Genomic DNA, 13,291 nt, shown 5'->3' on the forward strand with positions numbered 1-13,291 from the left:
TTCTCGCGCCTCTGCCGCGTTGAGCAATCGGCCGCCACCACAACCCGCTGTCGCAGCTCCATCCGATGGCGTCAAGCGCCGGCGCCGCTGTCGTCGGCATGTGACATCGGGCATCCCTCCGAGCAGAACGGGCAAAGCTCGAGCCGCTCGCCAAGCTCCAGAGTCGAAACGCCGAAGGATGGTCACACGCTCTGGCTCGGAGGGTGACATAAGCAGGCCTCAGTGCATGCTCGCTCGCCAGCCAATCACGGCGCGCGTCTGGCCATCAAGTGCCTGGGGCGAGATGAGAGGTCGTGAAACAGAGTGGGCTCGGACTGCCGCTGTCTGCGAGATGCTGCTGCGCAGAAAGGAAGGCCAGCAGCGCAACAGCGAGCAAAGAGTGTGGGGTCGAGCTGCAGGAGGCTGCACGTGCATGCATGCATGGGAGGAGGGCGCTGTCCAAGCGTGCAAGGGCGCTCGCCGTTGCTGCCGCTGCAGTGCGGGGAAGGCAAGCGGCAGCGAATGAAGCGAGGGCAGGAGCGAGCAAGAAGGCGAGCGTGGACGGCAGAGCGGCATGCTGCCGGGCGACAGCCGCCGGCGAGCTGCGGCTGTCGAGGGCACGCTGCGAGGGACGGGTGCCGCGTGGACGCCTGATGAGCCCAGCCTTCCTCGGAGCGGAGGCCGTTGACACTGTTTTTCGCGCTGAGCGCGCTCTAACGTTGGCTGAGCGCGGAGGGAAATGTCTCGAGCGCTCCTGCGGCGAGGCGGCGACAGGAGAAGCACATCGACGCAGGCGGTGGAAGCTTTCCGGTGGCGGCGCGGCGATGATGGAGCGGCACTGACGGCACGGCGGCGGCACGGCTGCAGCGGTGCACGGGCGCGCGGCGCCGCCTCGCTCGCCGAGTGCCGAGGCGGTCGCCGGTCGCGGCGCCACACAGGCGGCGTGCCCAGCGCATGCGCGCGCTCATCACCGTGCGGCGCGCGGGTGAGATGGGCACTTTGCCCATGTGCCTTCTACCGCCTCTTGCAGCCGGCAGTCTAGTAGTCCTTGCCACGCCCCGCCGCAGAGTATATAAATCTCGTCGGCACTGCTCTCGCTCGCGCATCGCCACCCACCAAACCCACCACACATCAAACATCCACCATGCCATCTGCATCTGTCTGGAAGGCCGGCCCGGAGAACGTGAGCAGCGCACGACGCCAGCCGGCGCGACCACCTTCTCACCTACTCTCGCAGGTCACCTACACGACGTCCAACGGCGCGCCCTTCCCTGAGCCGTACCAGACGCAGCGCGTCTCGAACGGCAAGAAAAACATTGGCGGCCCGCTGCTGCTGCAGGACTTCCACCGTGAGTGCAGCATCAGAGTCAGACGCGTTCGGCGCTGACGGCACGCCACAGACATCGACCTGCTCGCGCACTTCGACCGCGAGCGCATCCCCGAGCGCGTCGTCCACGCCAAGGGCGGCGGTGCGCACGGTGTCTTTGAGGCCACGCACGACGTGAGCGACATCTGCTGCGCCAAGTTCCTCGAGCAGGGCAAGAAGACGCCGCTCACCGTGCGCTGGTCGACCGTCGGCGGCGAGAGCGGCTCCGCCGACACGGCCCGCGACCCGCGCGGCTTCTCCGTCAAGCTGCGCACGGAGGAGGGCAACTACGACTGGGTCTTCAACAACACGCCCATCTTCTTCCTGCGTGACCCGGCCAAGTTGTGAGTTAAATAGCGGAACGCGCGCGGAGGCGGAGGTGTGGCGCGCGCGCGGCGCGTCCGGCGCGCCACCACCTCCTCCATCCCCGATCGCCTCCCTCCCTCGCCACCATCCCCTACTCACTCTCCTCCTCCTTTACAGTCCTCATTTCATCCACACTCAGAAGCGCGTTAGTTTTAAGGGGTTGAGAGGGTGTAGGAGGGCTTTGGGGTGTTCTGGGGTGCCGGGCGTGTCTTTGGGTGCCCTCTGGTGATCCGCCGTTCATTTGGCTGACCACTTCCGACCCACAGGACCCCCAGACGCACCTTAAGGACAACGACATGTTCTGGGACTACCTGTCGCAGAACCCGGAGAGCGTGCACCAGGTCATGATCCTCATGGGCGACCGCGGCATTCCCAAGGGCCACCGCCACCAGCACGGCTACTCGGGCCACACGTTCAAGCTCGTCAACGAGCAGGGCAACTGGGTTTACGCGCAGTGGCACCTGCGCAGCGACTCGGGCTTCAAGCACTACACGCAGGAGGAGGGTGTCAAGCTCGCGGGCGAGAACCCCGACATCCACAACCAGGAGCTCTTCGAGCAGATCGAGGCCGGCGACTTCCCGACGTGGACGGTCTCGCTGCAGACGATGACGCAGGAACAGGCCGAGAAGTGGGAGCACAGCGTGTTCGACCTGACCAAGGTCTGGCCGCACAGCGAGTACCCGCTGCGCCCCGTCGGCAAGCTCACCGTCAACAAGAACCCGGAGAACTACTTTGCCGAGATCGAGCAGGTCGCCTTCGCGCCGAGCCACCTCGTGCCCGGCATCGAGCCCTCGGCCGACCCGGTGCTGCAGTCGCGCCTCTTCTCGTACCCCGACACGCACCGCCACCGCCTCGGCGTCAACTACCAGCAGATTCCCGTCAACGCACCGCTGGTGCCGGTGGCGAACTTCCAGCGCGACGGCGCGATGACGGTGAACGGCAACCAGGGCGCGCGCCCCAACTACCAGTCGACGGTCGTGCCGCTGCAGTACACGAAGCGCCCCGTCGTGCACAGCGCGACGCACGACGACTTTGCCGCCTCGTCGATCGGCAACTTCCTCAGCGAGGTCAACGACCTCGACTTTGTGCAGCCGCGCGCGCTGTGGGAGAAGGTCTTCGACGACGGCGCCAAGGAGCGCTTCATCAACAACGTCTCGGGCCACCTCGGCGGCTGCAAGAGCAAGGAGATCCAGCTGCGCCAGCTCGCCGTCTTCAAGCGTGTGCACCCCGACATTGCCGCGCGCATCGGCGAGAAGATCGGCGTCTCCGCCTAGGAACTTCGCGGCCGTCTATGAAGGCACGATTCCAGCCGGGCTCGGATGCCGCAAGCACCCGCCACGCGGATCTCAGAGAGGCCCGGCCCGGATAGTGTCGCGGCCGTAGCCATCCCCATCTCTGTTCGCAACGCGCCTTCCCGTGGGCTGCCGTCTAGCCCCTGCTCTTCATCCCCTGGCTCTGCCGCCTCTTCATGGGACCGTCGGTTCCTCACCCCTTCCCTTCTACGTCTGTACGCCCCTTCGTTACCCGCTATGACCAATGCACACCTCTTCGCGCTACTTCAGTCTGTGTGCAGCGCAGTTATCGTGATACATTGCTCCGCCCCTCAGTAGCCACCGTTGTACTGCGGCCGGAAGCCCCGGCTGTCGCTCTGCGGCGCACGGCGCTCGCCGTCGTCGCGCGAGTACGGCCCGAAGCTGGGCTCGCCGCGCGAGCGGTTCTCATGGCCGGCGCGGCGAGAGCGTGCCTCCTCGGCCAAGCGGTTGCGCTCGCGATCGCGGCGGCTCTGCTCGCGGCGCGCGTCCTCGTCGATGCGCTCGCTGCTGCCGCCACCAGCGGCCACACGAGCCTGGTGTGCGGCGCGGTCGCGCTCGCTCTGCTCCTTGCGCTGCCGCATGCGCTCGTTCTTGGAGCTCTTCTTGCCGCCCTTGCGGTCAGAGCGACCGGAGCGCGAGTGCGAGTCGTCAGAGTCCGAGTCGGAGTCCATGTCGCGACGAGGGCGCTTGCTGCTGCTGCCGCCGTTGCGCGGACTGCTCCCGGAGGCTAGCCGCTCGGCAAGCGACTGCCCCTGCCGGCCGGCGTGCGAGCCCTTGCTGCCAGACGGCGCCGAGTGGCGGTCGAACCAGTCAGGCTCCTCGTCGCGCTCAGCCTCCTCATGCCGACGACGCTTCGACGCCTGCTCGTCGCGCGAGCTTGTGCGCGAGCTGCCGTGGTCGGGCTGGCGTCGCGCGCGGCTGTGGCCTCGGCCTGCAGGACGAATGCCGGCGAAGAGGTCGTCGACCGTCTGTGCAGCGCCGCGGCTCGGGTCTGCGGCCAAATGCATCGATGCGCCGGGCCCGACCGAAAACTCGATGCCAGCACCGGCCCGCGACGCCGGCATGTGGTGGCTCTGGCGGGAGCCGCCTGCGCCGCGACTGTCGCCATACGACGTCTCCCACGGATCCGGTGCGTCGGGCAGGTACTGGCCAAATGGCCCGGAGCGCGACAGGAAGTCGCTGAACGTCGACGGGTCGCCAGACGAGCGCGTCGGGTTGCAGCGCGGCAGCGGGCAGTCATCGCCCCAGTGAGAGCCGGCAGCCGCGCAATTGTAGCACCACAGCACCTGGACAGGACATCAGCGAGGAGGCCCGAGTGCCGTGCGTGACCGCACTCACCGCTGGGTCCCAGTCGCGCGCCGGGCTGCGCTCGCGCTTCTTCCGCGCCGCATCATCCTCGCCACTCGACACTGCCATGTCGCTGCCCGACGCATTGCCATCGCTCTCATCCGCACCCATCGCCTTGCGCCGGCGGAAGCGCCGCCACTCGCCGTTCGTGCTGAACGCGTAGATGCGCCACAGCGTCGGGCAGTTCTTCTCCACGTGGCGCGGCGAGCCGCAACGCGCGCACGAGGACTGGTAGCCGCCATGCCGCCGCGGCACGGGACAGTTCTGCGAGCGATGGCCAGTGTTGCCGCAGCGGAAGCAGACGACGCCGAGCGGGCAGTCGCGCGTCGAGTGCTCGTCCAGCGCTCCGCAAGCGAGGCACTGAGGGCAGCGTCAGCAGCAGCCATCGGCCGCACCACGGCAGCCGACTCACCTGCGAGTGCGTGCAGCCCTTCTTGTCGTGCCCAAGCTCGCCACAGACAGGACACTCCTCGCGCGCCAGGCGCTCCGCCTTCTCCTCTGCATCGTAGTAGCGGCCCTTGCCCGACGTGTCGTCCAGCTGCGCATAGTCGCCCAGCTCGCCCTGCGCAGCCAAGTCGTCCTTGCGCGCCTCTTCCTCCTGCGCTGCCGTGCGCTCAGGCGACGCCGCCGGCGCATCGATCTGCACGTGTCCCGGCAGCAGCAGGCCGTTCACCTGCTGCTCCTGGCGCAGCGGCGACGGCGCGCGCACGACGGGCTTGGCGAGCGCCTCGAGGCCGAACGGCTGCGACGGCGCCGCGTCGAGGGTGAAGGAGGCATCGCCCATCCACTCGCCCTCCTCCTCCTCAGCCTCTTCCTCCTTCGGCGCAGCAACGCGCGCAGAGCTCGACGGGCCAGCGGCGCTCGGACCGGCATCGTCTGGAAAGGTGAATGCGGCGTCGAAGCGAGGCACCTCGTCGGCCTTGCGTGATGCTGACTCGGCCTTCATGGCTGCGCGAGGTGCAGAGCTGGCCTCTTTCCTGGGCATCGGCAGTTTGGGCGCGGGCGCGCGGTGCTGGGCCTGCTGGGCGCGGTATCGCTCCTCGCGCGACCGCTCTCCCTCAGCCGTATCGACGATCTGCTTGCTCTTCTTCTTGGCACCCGCTGCTGCCGGCCCTGCTGGTGCCGCAGCCTGCTTCGCGGCCTTGCGCTCCTGGGCCGCCTTGACCTCGGCCTCGTGGCGCGCCTTTCGCTCGGCTTTTCTGGCTGCTGCCGCCTTGCGCTGCTCTTTCGCCTGCGCAGCTGCGTCTATCTTGGCCTGGTTTGCAGCTTTCTTGGCGGCCTTCTTCTCCTGCGCCGCCTTCTCCGCTGCCTCGTGGATGGCGCGGCGCTCGGCCTTGGACACGACCTTGTGATTGATGAAGCCTTCGGCGAAGGTGGGCTCGGTGGAGTCTGCCGGGGCGGAGCGCCGCGACATGGAATGCGGCGGGATGCTGGGATTCACCTTCCGCCTGGTCATCTCCCAGGTGAGCCGCAGTGCGGACCGACGGCGGAGGGGGCGAGAGCGGTGCCGGCAGGAAGGAAGTGGAGCTGAGGTGAGCCTTGCCGGTCAGCGCTGGCCAAATTATCGAGCGCCGGCCGATCACGTGCGCTGCGCCCGCACGGGGCTCATGCTGTGAGGCTTGGCTCGCCGGCTGGCCGAGGAGCGCACGCGCCGCCGATCTCCGCCTCTCCCCACATCCATCCTCCACCCTCTCGCAGCCGCGTCACTCCTTCTCAGCAGCTGCCTGGCGCTCATCTCCGCGCACTTACATGTCCTTCAACGATCTCGAGCGCGGCACCGGCGGCGCCGGCAATGGCGCACACGGCTCGCCCTCGCGCGGCGGCGCAGCCGGTGGCCTGACGGGCTCCGTGGGGCGAGCCGGCGCCGCACCTCGCCATTCGGGCTCCTTCACGCCGCTGCCGCTCTACCGTGCACCGCCATCATCCAACGCCGCATCGAACAGCACACACGCCGCCATCGACGTCGAGGCTGCCGGTGCAGCTGGCAGTGCGCCCAGCGAGGTGGAGCTCGAGTTTGAGCGCCTCGCCAAGCGCATGGGCATCCAGATCTTCAAGCTCAACTCCAACGTCGCGGGCATTGAGAAGCTGGTGGAGCTGTCGAGCAAGAGCGGAGGCACGGGTGCTGGCAAGGACCGCGACTGGACCAAGTCTGTGTGAGTCAGATGTGCACAGGTGGAGGCCAAGACCAGCCGCCGATGCTTCGCTTTGGGGCGGCCTGAGCACGGCACGCTTGCCTCGCAACGTGTCGCTGCTTGTGACTCCTTCTCGCTGCATTGATGTCTGTGCTGCAGTCATCTCACGCACGATCTCATGCGCAGGGCCGACCTCACCTCGACGACACAATCGCTCTCGAGCTCGCTGCTCTCGGACATGAAGCAGCTGGGCGCGCTGCGCTGCTCGGGCCAGGCGCAAAAGATCGCGCTCAACAAGCTGCGCTCGGACCTCGAGGCGGCACTCAAGGGCTTCAAGCAGGCGCAGCTGCGCGGCGCAGAGGCTGGACGTAAGGCTGTGGAGGGCGAGCGGAGAAAGCAGGAGGGCAACCGGAAGTGAGTGGCAGCAGTACTGCCCCTGAGCAGCGGCAAGAGCTCGTGCTGAACAGACCGCTCCGCAGAGCCCTCGAGACGACGCCTCTCATCAACGTCGCCGACCCCTCAGCTGCACCAGACTCTTCTGCGCAGTCACAGGAAGAGGCAGGCGAGCAACAAGAGCAGGCTCAGGCGCAGGCGGTCGCGCAGGTCGGGCCATCGCAGGCCGAGGTGGAGTTCCAGGAGGCGCTTATCTCCGAGCGCGAGGCCGAGATCCGCGAGATCGAGAGCGGCATCCATGAGCTCAACGAGATCTTCCGCGATCTGGGCACGATCGTGCAGGAGCAGGGCGGCATGATTGGTGAGCGCAGCTGCGGCCTCTTGCTGCATCGACGCCGAGGCTCACGCTCGCTTCCGTGCAGACAACATCGAGTACAACGTGCAGACCATCGCCACGCATACCGGCGCCGCCGACCGGGAACTCGTGAGCGCTCACGAGTACCAGCGCAAGGCCGGCAAGCGTGCTGCATGTCTGCTCGCCGTGGTCGGCTTCGTCGTCGCGATCGTGCTCATCGCGGTGAGTCTTCCCGGCTGCATTGGCCCACCATCCAACACGCTCACACGTCCACGTGCAGGCTCTGAGCTGATGCCGGGCAGTGCGCTACACACTACCCATCCAGCTATCCGTCTCCATACCTGTTCCATCGCCCTGCCTCTCCGTGTTACCAGAGTCCTGCCTCCTCCTGCGCGCCCTCGTCGTGCCTATACCGCTGCTAGGCGTCAAGCCGAGTTTCATTGTCATTGCGTGACCGAGTGAGAGGCAACAGGCCCGGAGATGTGCGTGGTCGGCAGGGGAAGAGACGTGATGCAACGACGAGGGAGAGAAGGGCAAGCCGAGCGCATGTAGGGTGAGAAGAAAGGGCGTCGCGGGAGCGTGCGAGTGTATGTGGGGCGTCTCGAGGAAGCACAGATGAGCATGAAGGAGGAGGGAGGAAACCGCGACGGATGAGTTGAGAAGGAGCAGCGAAGAGGCAGGTGCAGAAGTGGCGGGCGCGGCGCAAACGCTATCAGCCAACGCCCGAGACGCCACCGTGGACGTCGCTGCTGCGCTTGCGTGCATGAGCATCGGGACTGGCGCCAGATGAAGCGTCCGAGTAAGCAGGTGGCGACGTGTGGTGCCGTCGCTTGCCGTGACGCTCCTCCTCGGGCGCACGCTGAACGCCGGCGGCAGGCGCCTCGTCGACGACCATGTCGCCGCCGCCGTTGCTGCTCTCGTACGACGACGAGGCCTCGGCCATCGAGACGTCGTTGGCGGACTGCGTCGGGGCGACGACTTCGGACGGCTTGGGCTCGGCGAGGACGTAGGAGGCGTGCGAGCGCACGAGAGAGGCGTAGTAGTGCTGCAGCAGCACACCGCTGCACTGCACGTCGGATAGCGCTGATCAGCGCAGGCACAACGCTTGCACACGAGGCCATGACTCACCGTCAGACGCCAGTCGATGATGCTGAGGAACTCCTTCTCCAGCATGTTGAGCTCAATGAGCGAGATACCGCCAACACGCGCGTAGTGGCCTGACTCGAGAGTCAGCAAGAAGAAGCCGCAATGCAGGTCGAGGCGCGCTCACCGTTCGTGCTGAACGCATCGCACAGCGCCTTGCTGGCGCACACGACAGCGGCACAGGTGAAGCGATGCACGGTCAGGCTGCACACAGTGAAGCCCTCCATGCGCTCGCAGACGCGGTCGATGTAGACGAGCAAGATGAGAGCGCAGGCCTTGTCGAGCGAAGTGTAGCGCGCAATGCGCCGCAGGTACGAGGTGATGGTGATGCCGGGCGTGGCGCGCGAGTGGAAGCGCGTCAATGCGGAAGGGTGCAATGGCAGATGGTCGTTGTGCGAGGTGAGCCGCGTGAGCATGTCCGCTGCAGGCAAAGCGTCAGCGAGTGCAAAGGCGAAGCGGATAGAGGCAGTGCGCAAAGCCGTGCCGTCGACCAGCGCAGCTGCAGCTGCAGATCCTCGAGGCACGGGGCAGCACGAACACATCCCAGCAAGGCAGCTTGCGCTCGAGATGACCCGGCGCGCCCACTCACCGACCAGTAGCACCACGTCGTCCACGTCCGCATCCTCGAAAGTGGCCGGCAGCTCTCGCTTCTCCTCAATCTCCACTTCCCGCACGCCCGGCTCCTTGAGTGCCTCTCTCGCCGCCGGCAGGGCTCCAGCTGCGTCTGTCAAGACAGTCGCCGGACCCGAGTGACTGGCCGAAGAGCTGCCTTGCTCGGGAGACGTCTGCTGCGAACTGCCTGCCGAGACGGACGCATCGGCTTGCAGCCCGAGCTCTTCGACTGTACGAGCAGCGGCAGACGAGCCAAAGATGACGTCTGACGGCGAGGCTTTCTTCGGCGCGGCAGCCGCGAGGGAAGAAGAGGATGCGCTGCGCAGGGAAGAGGAGGCAGCTGCAGCAGCGACGTGCGAGCTGCTGCTCCGCTGGTGCTCCTCCACTGAGCTGCTGCCGCCGCCGCCGCGACGCCCGCTACTCGATGCGTACGCCGGCGACGAGCTCGAGGAGGCGACGGAGAACTGCGGCGAGACCATGGCGCCGGCGTTGCTGGCCATCTCGCACTGCGGAGCAGCGCCGCGACGCGCACAGGCAGAGCAGGCGGACGCGCGCTGGGAGGTGCGTGCGAAGGAGGTCCGGCCAGGCGGAGCGGGCGGTGACGGGTGTGCCCGAGGATGGCGAAGGTGCACTACGGCAACGTGACGGATGGCTCGTCACGGGCGCAGCGCATGGAGTCGGCCGTGCTGGATGGCGCGTGGTGCGGTGTGCTCGCGCGACACGAGAAGAAAGGAAGAGCAGCGTCGCGGAGCAGCGAGATGCGGCCGGCGCCTCGAAGGACTGGCGGCCGGACAGGGAGAGAGAGAGAGAGACAAGGCGCAGCGAGCCGGAAGTAGCACGTCAAGGAACGGAGACGGCCTGCTGCGAGACCTCGGGAAAGGGAGAGGGAGAGGAAGAAGGAGAGGAGAGCGTGGTGGGCCAGCAGCCGGCTCGAGAGAGAGAGAGACGCGTGCCGCTCCCGTTCCCGTTCCCAGGCGCGTGCAGGCGCAGCACCAGGCAGGCAGACGCGAGAGCGGAGGGCCAGGCCGGCCTGTCGCTGTCTCTGCAGAGGTGCCGCGGCCGGCCGGCAGAGGCGCAGCGTGAGGTGCAGCACCGCCCTCCGCGGAATCGTCGCGCCTGCGCTGCCGCCTCGCTGCGCCGCCCGTGTCATCTCGCGCGACGAGGGCACGTGCGTGCTGCTCTCCCTATCGCTGCGCCCGTGCTCGCCGTGTGCTGCTCCTGCGCAGGCAGAAGACCCTGCGGCTGAGCAACCCCGCATGGGCACGCCGCATGGAGCAGCTCCGCTCGCCTTCAGCAGCAGCAGCGCCGCTGGAGGTTTTGCGGCGCGAGAGGAGGCGTCCCTCGTGCCCGCACCGAGCCGCTTCCATGCCCGCCCCGCTGCCGCCGGCAGCTCCTCTGCGCCCGACGATACCTCTCACCAGGCACCAGAGAGCCTCTTTGCAGCGTTGGAATTGGCAGAGGGCGCGAATTTGGAATACAAGACGGATAAGCGGAGCGGAGCGAGAGACGAGGGAGGGAGGGAGGGGTGCACAAAGGCCCATCGAGGTGTGCGGCACCTCCGCTTTGCGCTCCTCTCCGAGCATGCCTTCTGCCTTTTGTAGTGTCGCCGTCTAGCTCATGTACGTCGCCGCATCGATCTCCTGCGGCAGCGGCGGGATCTCGACGCTGAAGCGGCTCTGGATGTCGCTCAGCACGCTCTTGTCCTCCTCGCTCGACGTCATGAGGATGGCCAGGCCCTTGGTGCCGAAGCGGCCAGCACGACCGGCGCGGTGCAGCCACTCGTCGGCCGACGTCGGGGCGTCGTACGAGATGGAGAGGTTCACGCGCTCCACGTCGATACCACGGCCGAAGACGTCGGTGGCTGTGAGGCGAGCGGTGAGCAGATGCCGTGCGCGGGCAACGTCGTGCTACGCACCGACGAGGATGCGCTTCTCGAACTTCTTGAACTGCTGGTACCGCTCAATGCGCTCCTCCTGCTTCAGTGCGCCGTGCACGCAGATCGACGGGAAGTTGCACTCGATGAGCAGCTGGTTGAGCTGGTTGGCGCGGGCCGTGGAGCGGACAAAGATGATGACCTGTGGCAGAAGGGCGATGAGCTCCGAGACGCACGTCTTGTGCCGGCTAGCGCACCTGGTTGAAGTCGAGCGAGTCGAGCAGCTCGTTCAGCTTGCGGTTCTTGGCCGCCTCCTCGAGCTGCACAAAGTACTGCTGCAGGCCGTGCAGCGTGAGCTTGGCGCCGTCGTCGACGTAGATCTCGAGCGGCTGCGTGCAACAGTCAGCGATGGCGCGAGCTTGGCGTGCGGGCGACCCCACGCACGTTCTGCATGAACTTCTTGCACACGGGCCGGACCTCGGTCGAGAGCGTGGCTGAGAACATCATGACCTGCTTGTGGTGCGGCGTGGCGCGGAAGATGTCCTGCACGTCGCGGCGCATGTCTGAAGTACAGAGATGCTGTCAGATGCAGTGAACGACGGAGAGCTTTGCGCGACTGACCAATCTGCTCGAGCATCTTGTCGCACTCGTCGAGAACGAAGTGCTTGACGCCGCCGGCCTTGAGCGACTTGTCGCGCACGAGGGCGTTCATGCGGCCGGGCGTGCCGACGACAATGTGCGGGCACTTGGTCTTGTCCTTGAGCACGGCCTGGTCGGCCGCGACGGGAGTGCCGCCGTAGAAGACCGAGGTGCGCACCTCGGGCATGTACTTGCTGAAGCGCGCGTACTCGTTGCGGATCTGGAACGCCAGCTCGCGCGTGTGGCACAGCACGATGACGCCCACCTCGCCGTCGACCGGCTCGATCTGCTGCAGCGTGGCGAGCACAAAGACGGCCGTCTTGCCCATGCCCGACTTGGCCTGGCAAACGAGGTCCATGCCGAGGATCGACTGCGGGATGCACTCCTGCTGCACTGTGTTGCGCGAGATGGGAATGTCAGGCCGGGCCGTAGCGATGCGGTCCAGACGCGCAGCTCGACTGACCCTCGGACGGGTGCTCGAAGCCGAGGTCTCCGACGGCACGGAGCAGCTCGGGCTTGAGGAGGAAGTCGCGGAAGCCGGTCGAGTGAACGCCGGCGTAGGCAGCCTGTGGGAGAGAAGAGGACGCAACGCGGCGACGAGGGGGAAAGAGGAGGAGGGAAAGGGCAGGCGTAAGGATGCTGTTGACGGAGTGGGAGGAGCAGCGCGAAGGGACAAGATGGAGCAAGAGCAGTGCGCAGTCGCCGTTGATCGTCGCACCGTCCGCCGATGCGGGCTGCAGCCGTGCTGGCACTTGCGGCGGGCGTCCTACCAGCCCTCATGCCTATTTGACATCCGACGTGGCAGCACGATGATCGACAAGCTCCGCCAGCTTGACAAAGTGCGCGCCGGGCTCGCGTCTCGCGGCCATTGCGTCCGAGGAGCCAGACTGCCTGGATGTCTAGCCGCCCGGTCGAGCGCGTCTCGCTGTCCGCCACGAGCGAGCGCCACAGTGCGTGGCTGGTCGCACGGACGGTCGTGTGCGCCTGGGCTCGCATCGGCGTGCACCGCTCCGCGCGCGGATGGAAGCCCAGCGGCGAGGTTCGGGCTTCCTATCCAAACGCTGGGCGTGAAAGCGCCATCGTGTACGTGCACCGTGCAAGCTCGCAAGGGCGCCGCCGATGACGCTGCAGCAGCGTGTCGAAGAGCCGCACGCGGCGCACCATGCACCGCACGGACGAGGTGCGACAGAGAGGAACAGGAGATGCCGGATGTGGAGAGAACTAAGGGCAGGGAAGAAGAATGCTCGCCTTCTTGTCTCCATCTGCGGGCGCATCGGCAGACGCGGCACCGTCGGCGGCCGAGGCGTCGGTCGCGGCGGCAGCGGCCGGCGTGACGGTGGGCAGCTCCTCCTCGTAGTCGACAAGGCTGTGGCAGGCGCGGTGTGAGCGGCGTGCTGCAGAGCGGAGAATGGGTGCTGCGCTGCAGGCCGAGGCGGCGCACGACAGCGGCGCGTCGCCAGCCTGACCCGAGTGTCCGCGGCGATACGCACTCTTCGCCGTCCATGATGACTGGTGGTGTGGGGGGTGAACGGGGCTGGGTGGTGAGAGAGAGGATGCGGGTGCAGAGCGGGGTGGTCGGCGTGGGATGTGACAGGGGTGACGAAGGAGCACGGAGCACGGACGGTGTGGCGTAGGCGCGCGTCCAGCCGCACACCGCGGCTCACGCGCGAAGCTCGACGCGCCTTCGCAGCGCAGCGACGGCGAGAGGCGCGCGGCGGGCTGGCAGGGCGGGAGAGGTCACGTGGCGCGAAGGTTGCGGAAGGCACAGCCAAG

The 13,291-nt window shown here is 67.1% G+C and overlaps 6 protein-coding genes across 6 annotated transcripts; 3 read left to right on the forward strand and 3 right to left on the reverse strand.

The window, feature by feature from the left end:
• The first annotated feature begins 258 nt into the window (after positions 1-258).
• FA09DRAFT_72373 (hypothetical protein) lies at positions 259-1,024 on the forward strand. Its single transcript, XM_025745802.1, has one exon. It carries the CDS (start codon positions 417-419, stop codon positions 819-821), a length of 405 nt encoding a protein of 134 aa, XP_025597198.1. The 5' UTR covers positions 259-416; the 3' UTR covers positions 822-1,024.
• Positions 1,025-1,107: 83 nt separating this feature from the next.
• FA09DRAFT_320451 (catalase) lies at positions 1,108-2,985 on the forward strand (the record flags this gene model as incomplete). The annotated part of the gene is made up of 5 exons (XM_025740980.1): positions 1,108-1,162; positions 1,217-1,328; positions 1,380-1,689; positions 1,829-1,856; positions 1,978-2,985. The coding sequence occupies exons 1-5, from the start codon at positions 1,124-1,126 to the stop codon at positions 2,983-2,985; spliced, it is 1,497 nt and encodes a 498-aa protein (XP_025597199.1). The 5' UTR covers positions 1,108-1,123.
• Positions 2,986-3,284: 299 nt separating this feature from the next.
• On the reverse strand, positions 3,285-5,899 carry FA09DRAFT_330981 (hypothetical protein). Its single transcript, XM_025742819.1, has 3 exons — positions 4,784-5,899; positions 4,363-4,731; positions 3,285-4,310 (listed from the first exon to the last, which is right to left on the reverse strand). The coding sequence occupies exons 1-3, from the start codon at positions 5,783-5,785 to the stop codon at positions 3,315-3,317; spliced, it is 2,367 nt and encodes a 788-aa protein (XP_025597200.1). The 5' UTR covers positions 5,786-5,899; the 3' UTR covers positions 3,285-3,314.
• Positions 5,900-6,041: 142 nt separating this feature from the next.
• FA09DRAFT_330982 (t-SNARE) lies at positions 6,042-7,720 on the forward strand. Its single transcript, XM_025742820.1, has 5 exons — positions 6,042-6,524; positions 6,690-6,917; positions 6,983-7,257; positions 7,319-7,473; positions 7,532-7,720. Exons 1-5 carry the CDS (start codon positions 6,121-6,123, stop codon positions 7,541-7,543), a joined length of 1,074 nt encoding a protein of 357 aa, XP_025597201.1. The 5' UTR covers positions 6,042-6,120; the 3' UTR covers positions 7,544-7,720.
• Positions 7,671-9,930, reverse strand: FA09DRAFT_330983 (cyclin-domain-containing protein). Its single transcript, XM_025742821.1, has 4 exons — positions 8,984-9,930; positions 8,522-8,815; positions 8,380-8,468; positions 7,671-8,317 (listed from the first exon to the last, which is right to left on the reverse strand). The coding sequence occupies exons 1-4, from the start codon at positions 9,504-9,506 to the stop codon at positions 7,964-7,966; spliced, it is 1,260 nt and encodes a 419-aa protein (XP_025597202.1). The 5' UTR covers positions 9,507-9,930; the 3' UTR covers positions 7,671-7,963.
• A 625-nt stretch (positions 9,931-10,555) lies between these two features.
• FA09DRAFT_310036 (putative ATP-dependent RNA helicase) lies at positions 10,556-13,042 on the reverse strand. The gene is made up of 8 exons (XM_025740621.1): positions 13,009-13,042; positions 12,767-12,884; positions 11,982-12,084; positions 11,501-11,911; positions 11,324-11,442; positions 11,137-11,268; positions 10,922-11,081; positions 10,556-10,867 (listed from the first exon to the last, which is right to left on the reverse strand). Exons 1-8 carry the CDS (start codon positions 13,020-13,022, stop codon positions 10,617-10,619), a joined length of 1,308 nt encoding a protein of 435 aa, XP_025597203.1. The 5' UTR covers positions 13,023-13,042; the 3' UTR covers positions 10,556-10,616.
• Positions 13,043-13,291: the final 249 nt, after the last annotated feature.

Source organism: Tilletiopsis washingtonensis (genome assembly GCF_003144115.1).
Source record: "Tilletiopsis washingtonensis strain MCA 4186 unplaced genomic scaffold FA09scaffold_15, whole genome shotgun sequence".
NCBI classification, from domain to species: Eukaryota; Fungi; Basidiomycota; class Exobasidiomycetes; order Entylomatales; genus Tilletiopsis; species Tilletiopsis washingtonensis.

Coding starts and splice junctions, on each gene's coding strand:
- FA09DRAFT_72373 (XM_025745802.1), top strand. CDS start 417: ATGCATGGGAGGAGGGCGCTGTCCAAGCGTGCAAGGGCGCTCGCCGTT.
- FA09DRAFT_330981 (XM_025742819.1), bottom strand. CDS start 5,785: ATGTCGCGGCGCTCCGCCCCGGCAGACTCCACCGAGCCCACCTTCGCC. Junction 4,732..4,783: donor AGGGCTGCACGCACTCGCAG/GTGAGTCGGCTG, acceptor CGCTGCCCTCAG/TGCCTCGCTTGCGGAGCGCT. Junction 4,311..4,362: donor CGCGCGACTGGGACCCAGCG/GTGAGTGCGGTC, acceptor TGTCCTGTCCAG/GTGCTGTGGTGCTACAATTG.
- FA09DRAFT_330982 (XM_025742820.1), top strand. CDS start 6,121: ATGTCCTTCAACGATCTCGAGCGCGGCACCGGCGGCGCCGGCAATGGC. Junction 6,525..6,689: donor CGCGACTGGACCAAGTCTGT/GTGAGTCAGATG, acceptor TCTCATGCGCAG/GGCCGACCTCACCTCGACGA. Junction 7,258..7,318: donor GGAGCAGGGCGGCATGATTG/GTGAGCGCAGCT, acceptor GCTTCCGTGCAG/ACAACATCGAGTACAACGTG.
- FA09DRAFT_330983 (XM_025742821.1), bottom strand. CDS start 9,506: ATGGCCAGCAACGCCGGCGCCATGGTCTCGCCGCAGTTCTCCGTCGCC. Junction 8,469..8,521: donor CGATGCGTTCAGCACGAACG/GTGAGCGCGCCT, acceptor CTCTCGAGTCAG/GCCACTACGCGCGTGTTGGC. Junction 8,318..8,379: donor TCATCGACTGGCGTCTGACG/GTGAGTCATGGC, acceptor TCCGACGTGCAG/TGCAGCGGTGTGCTGCTGCA.
- FA09DRAFT_310036 (XM_025740621.1), bottom strand. Junction 11,912..11,981: donor CTTCGAGCACCCGTCCGAGG/GTCAGTCGAGCT, acceptor CGCGCAACACAG/TGCAGCAGGAGTGCATCCCG. Junction 11,082..11,136: donor ACTCGCTCGACTTCAACCAG/GTGCGCTAGCCG, acceptor CTTCTGCCACAG/GTCATCATCTTTGTCCGCTC.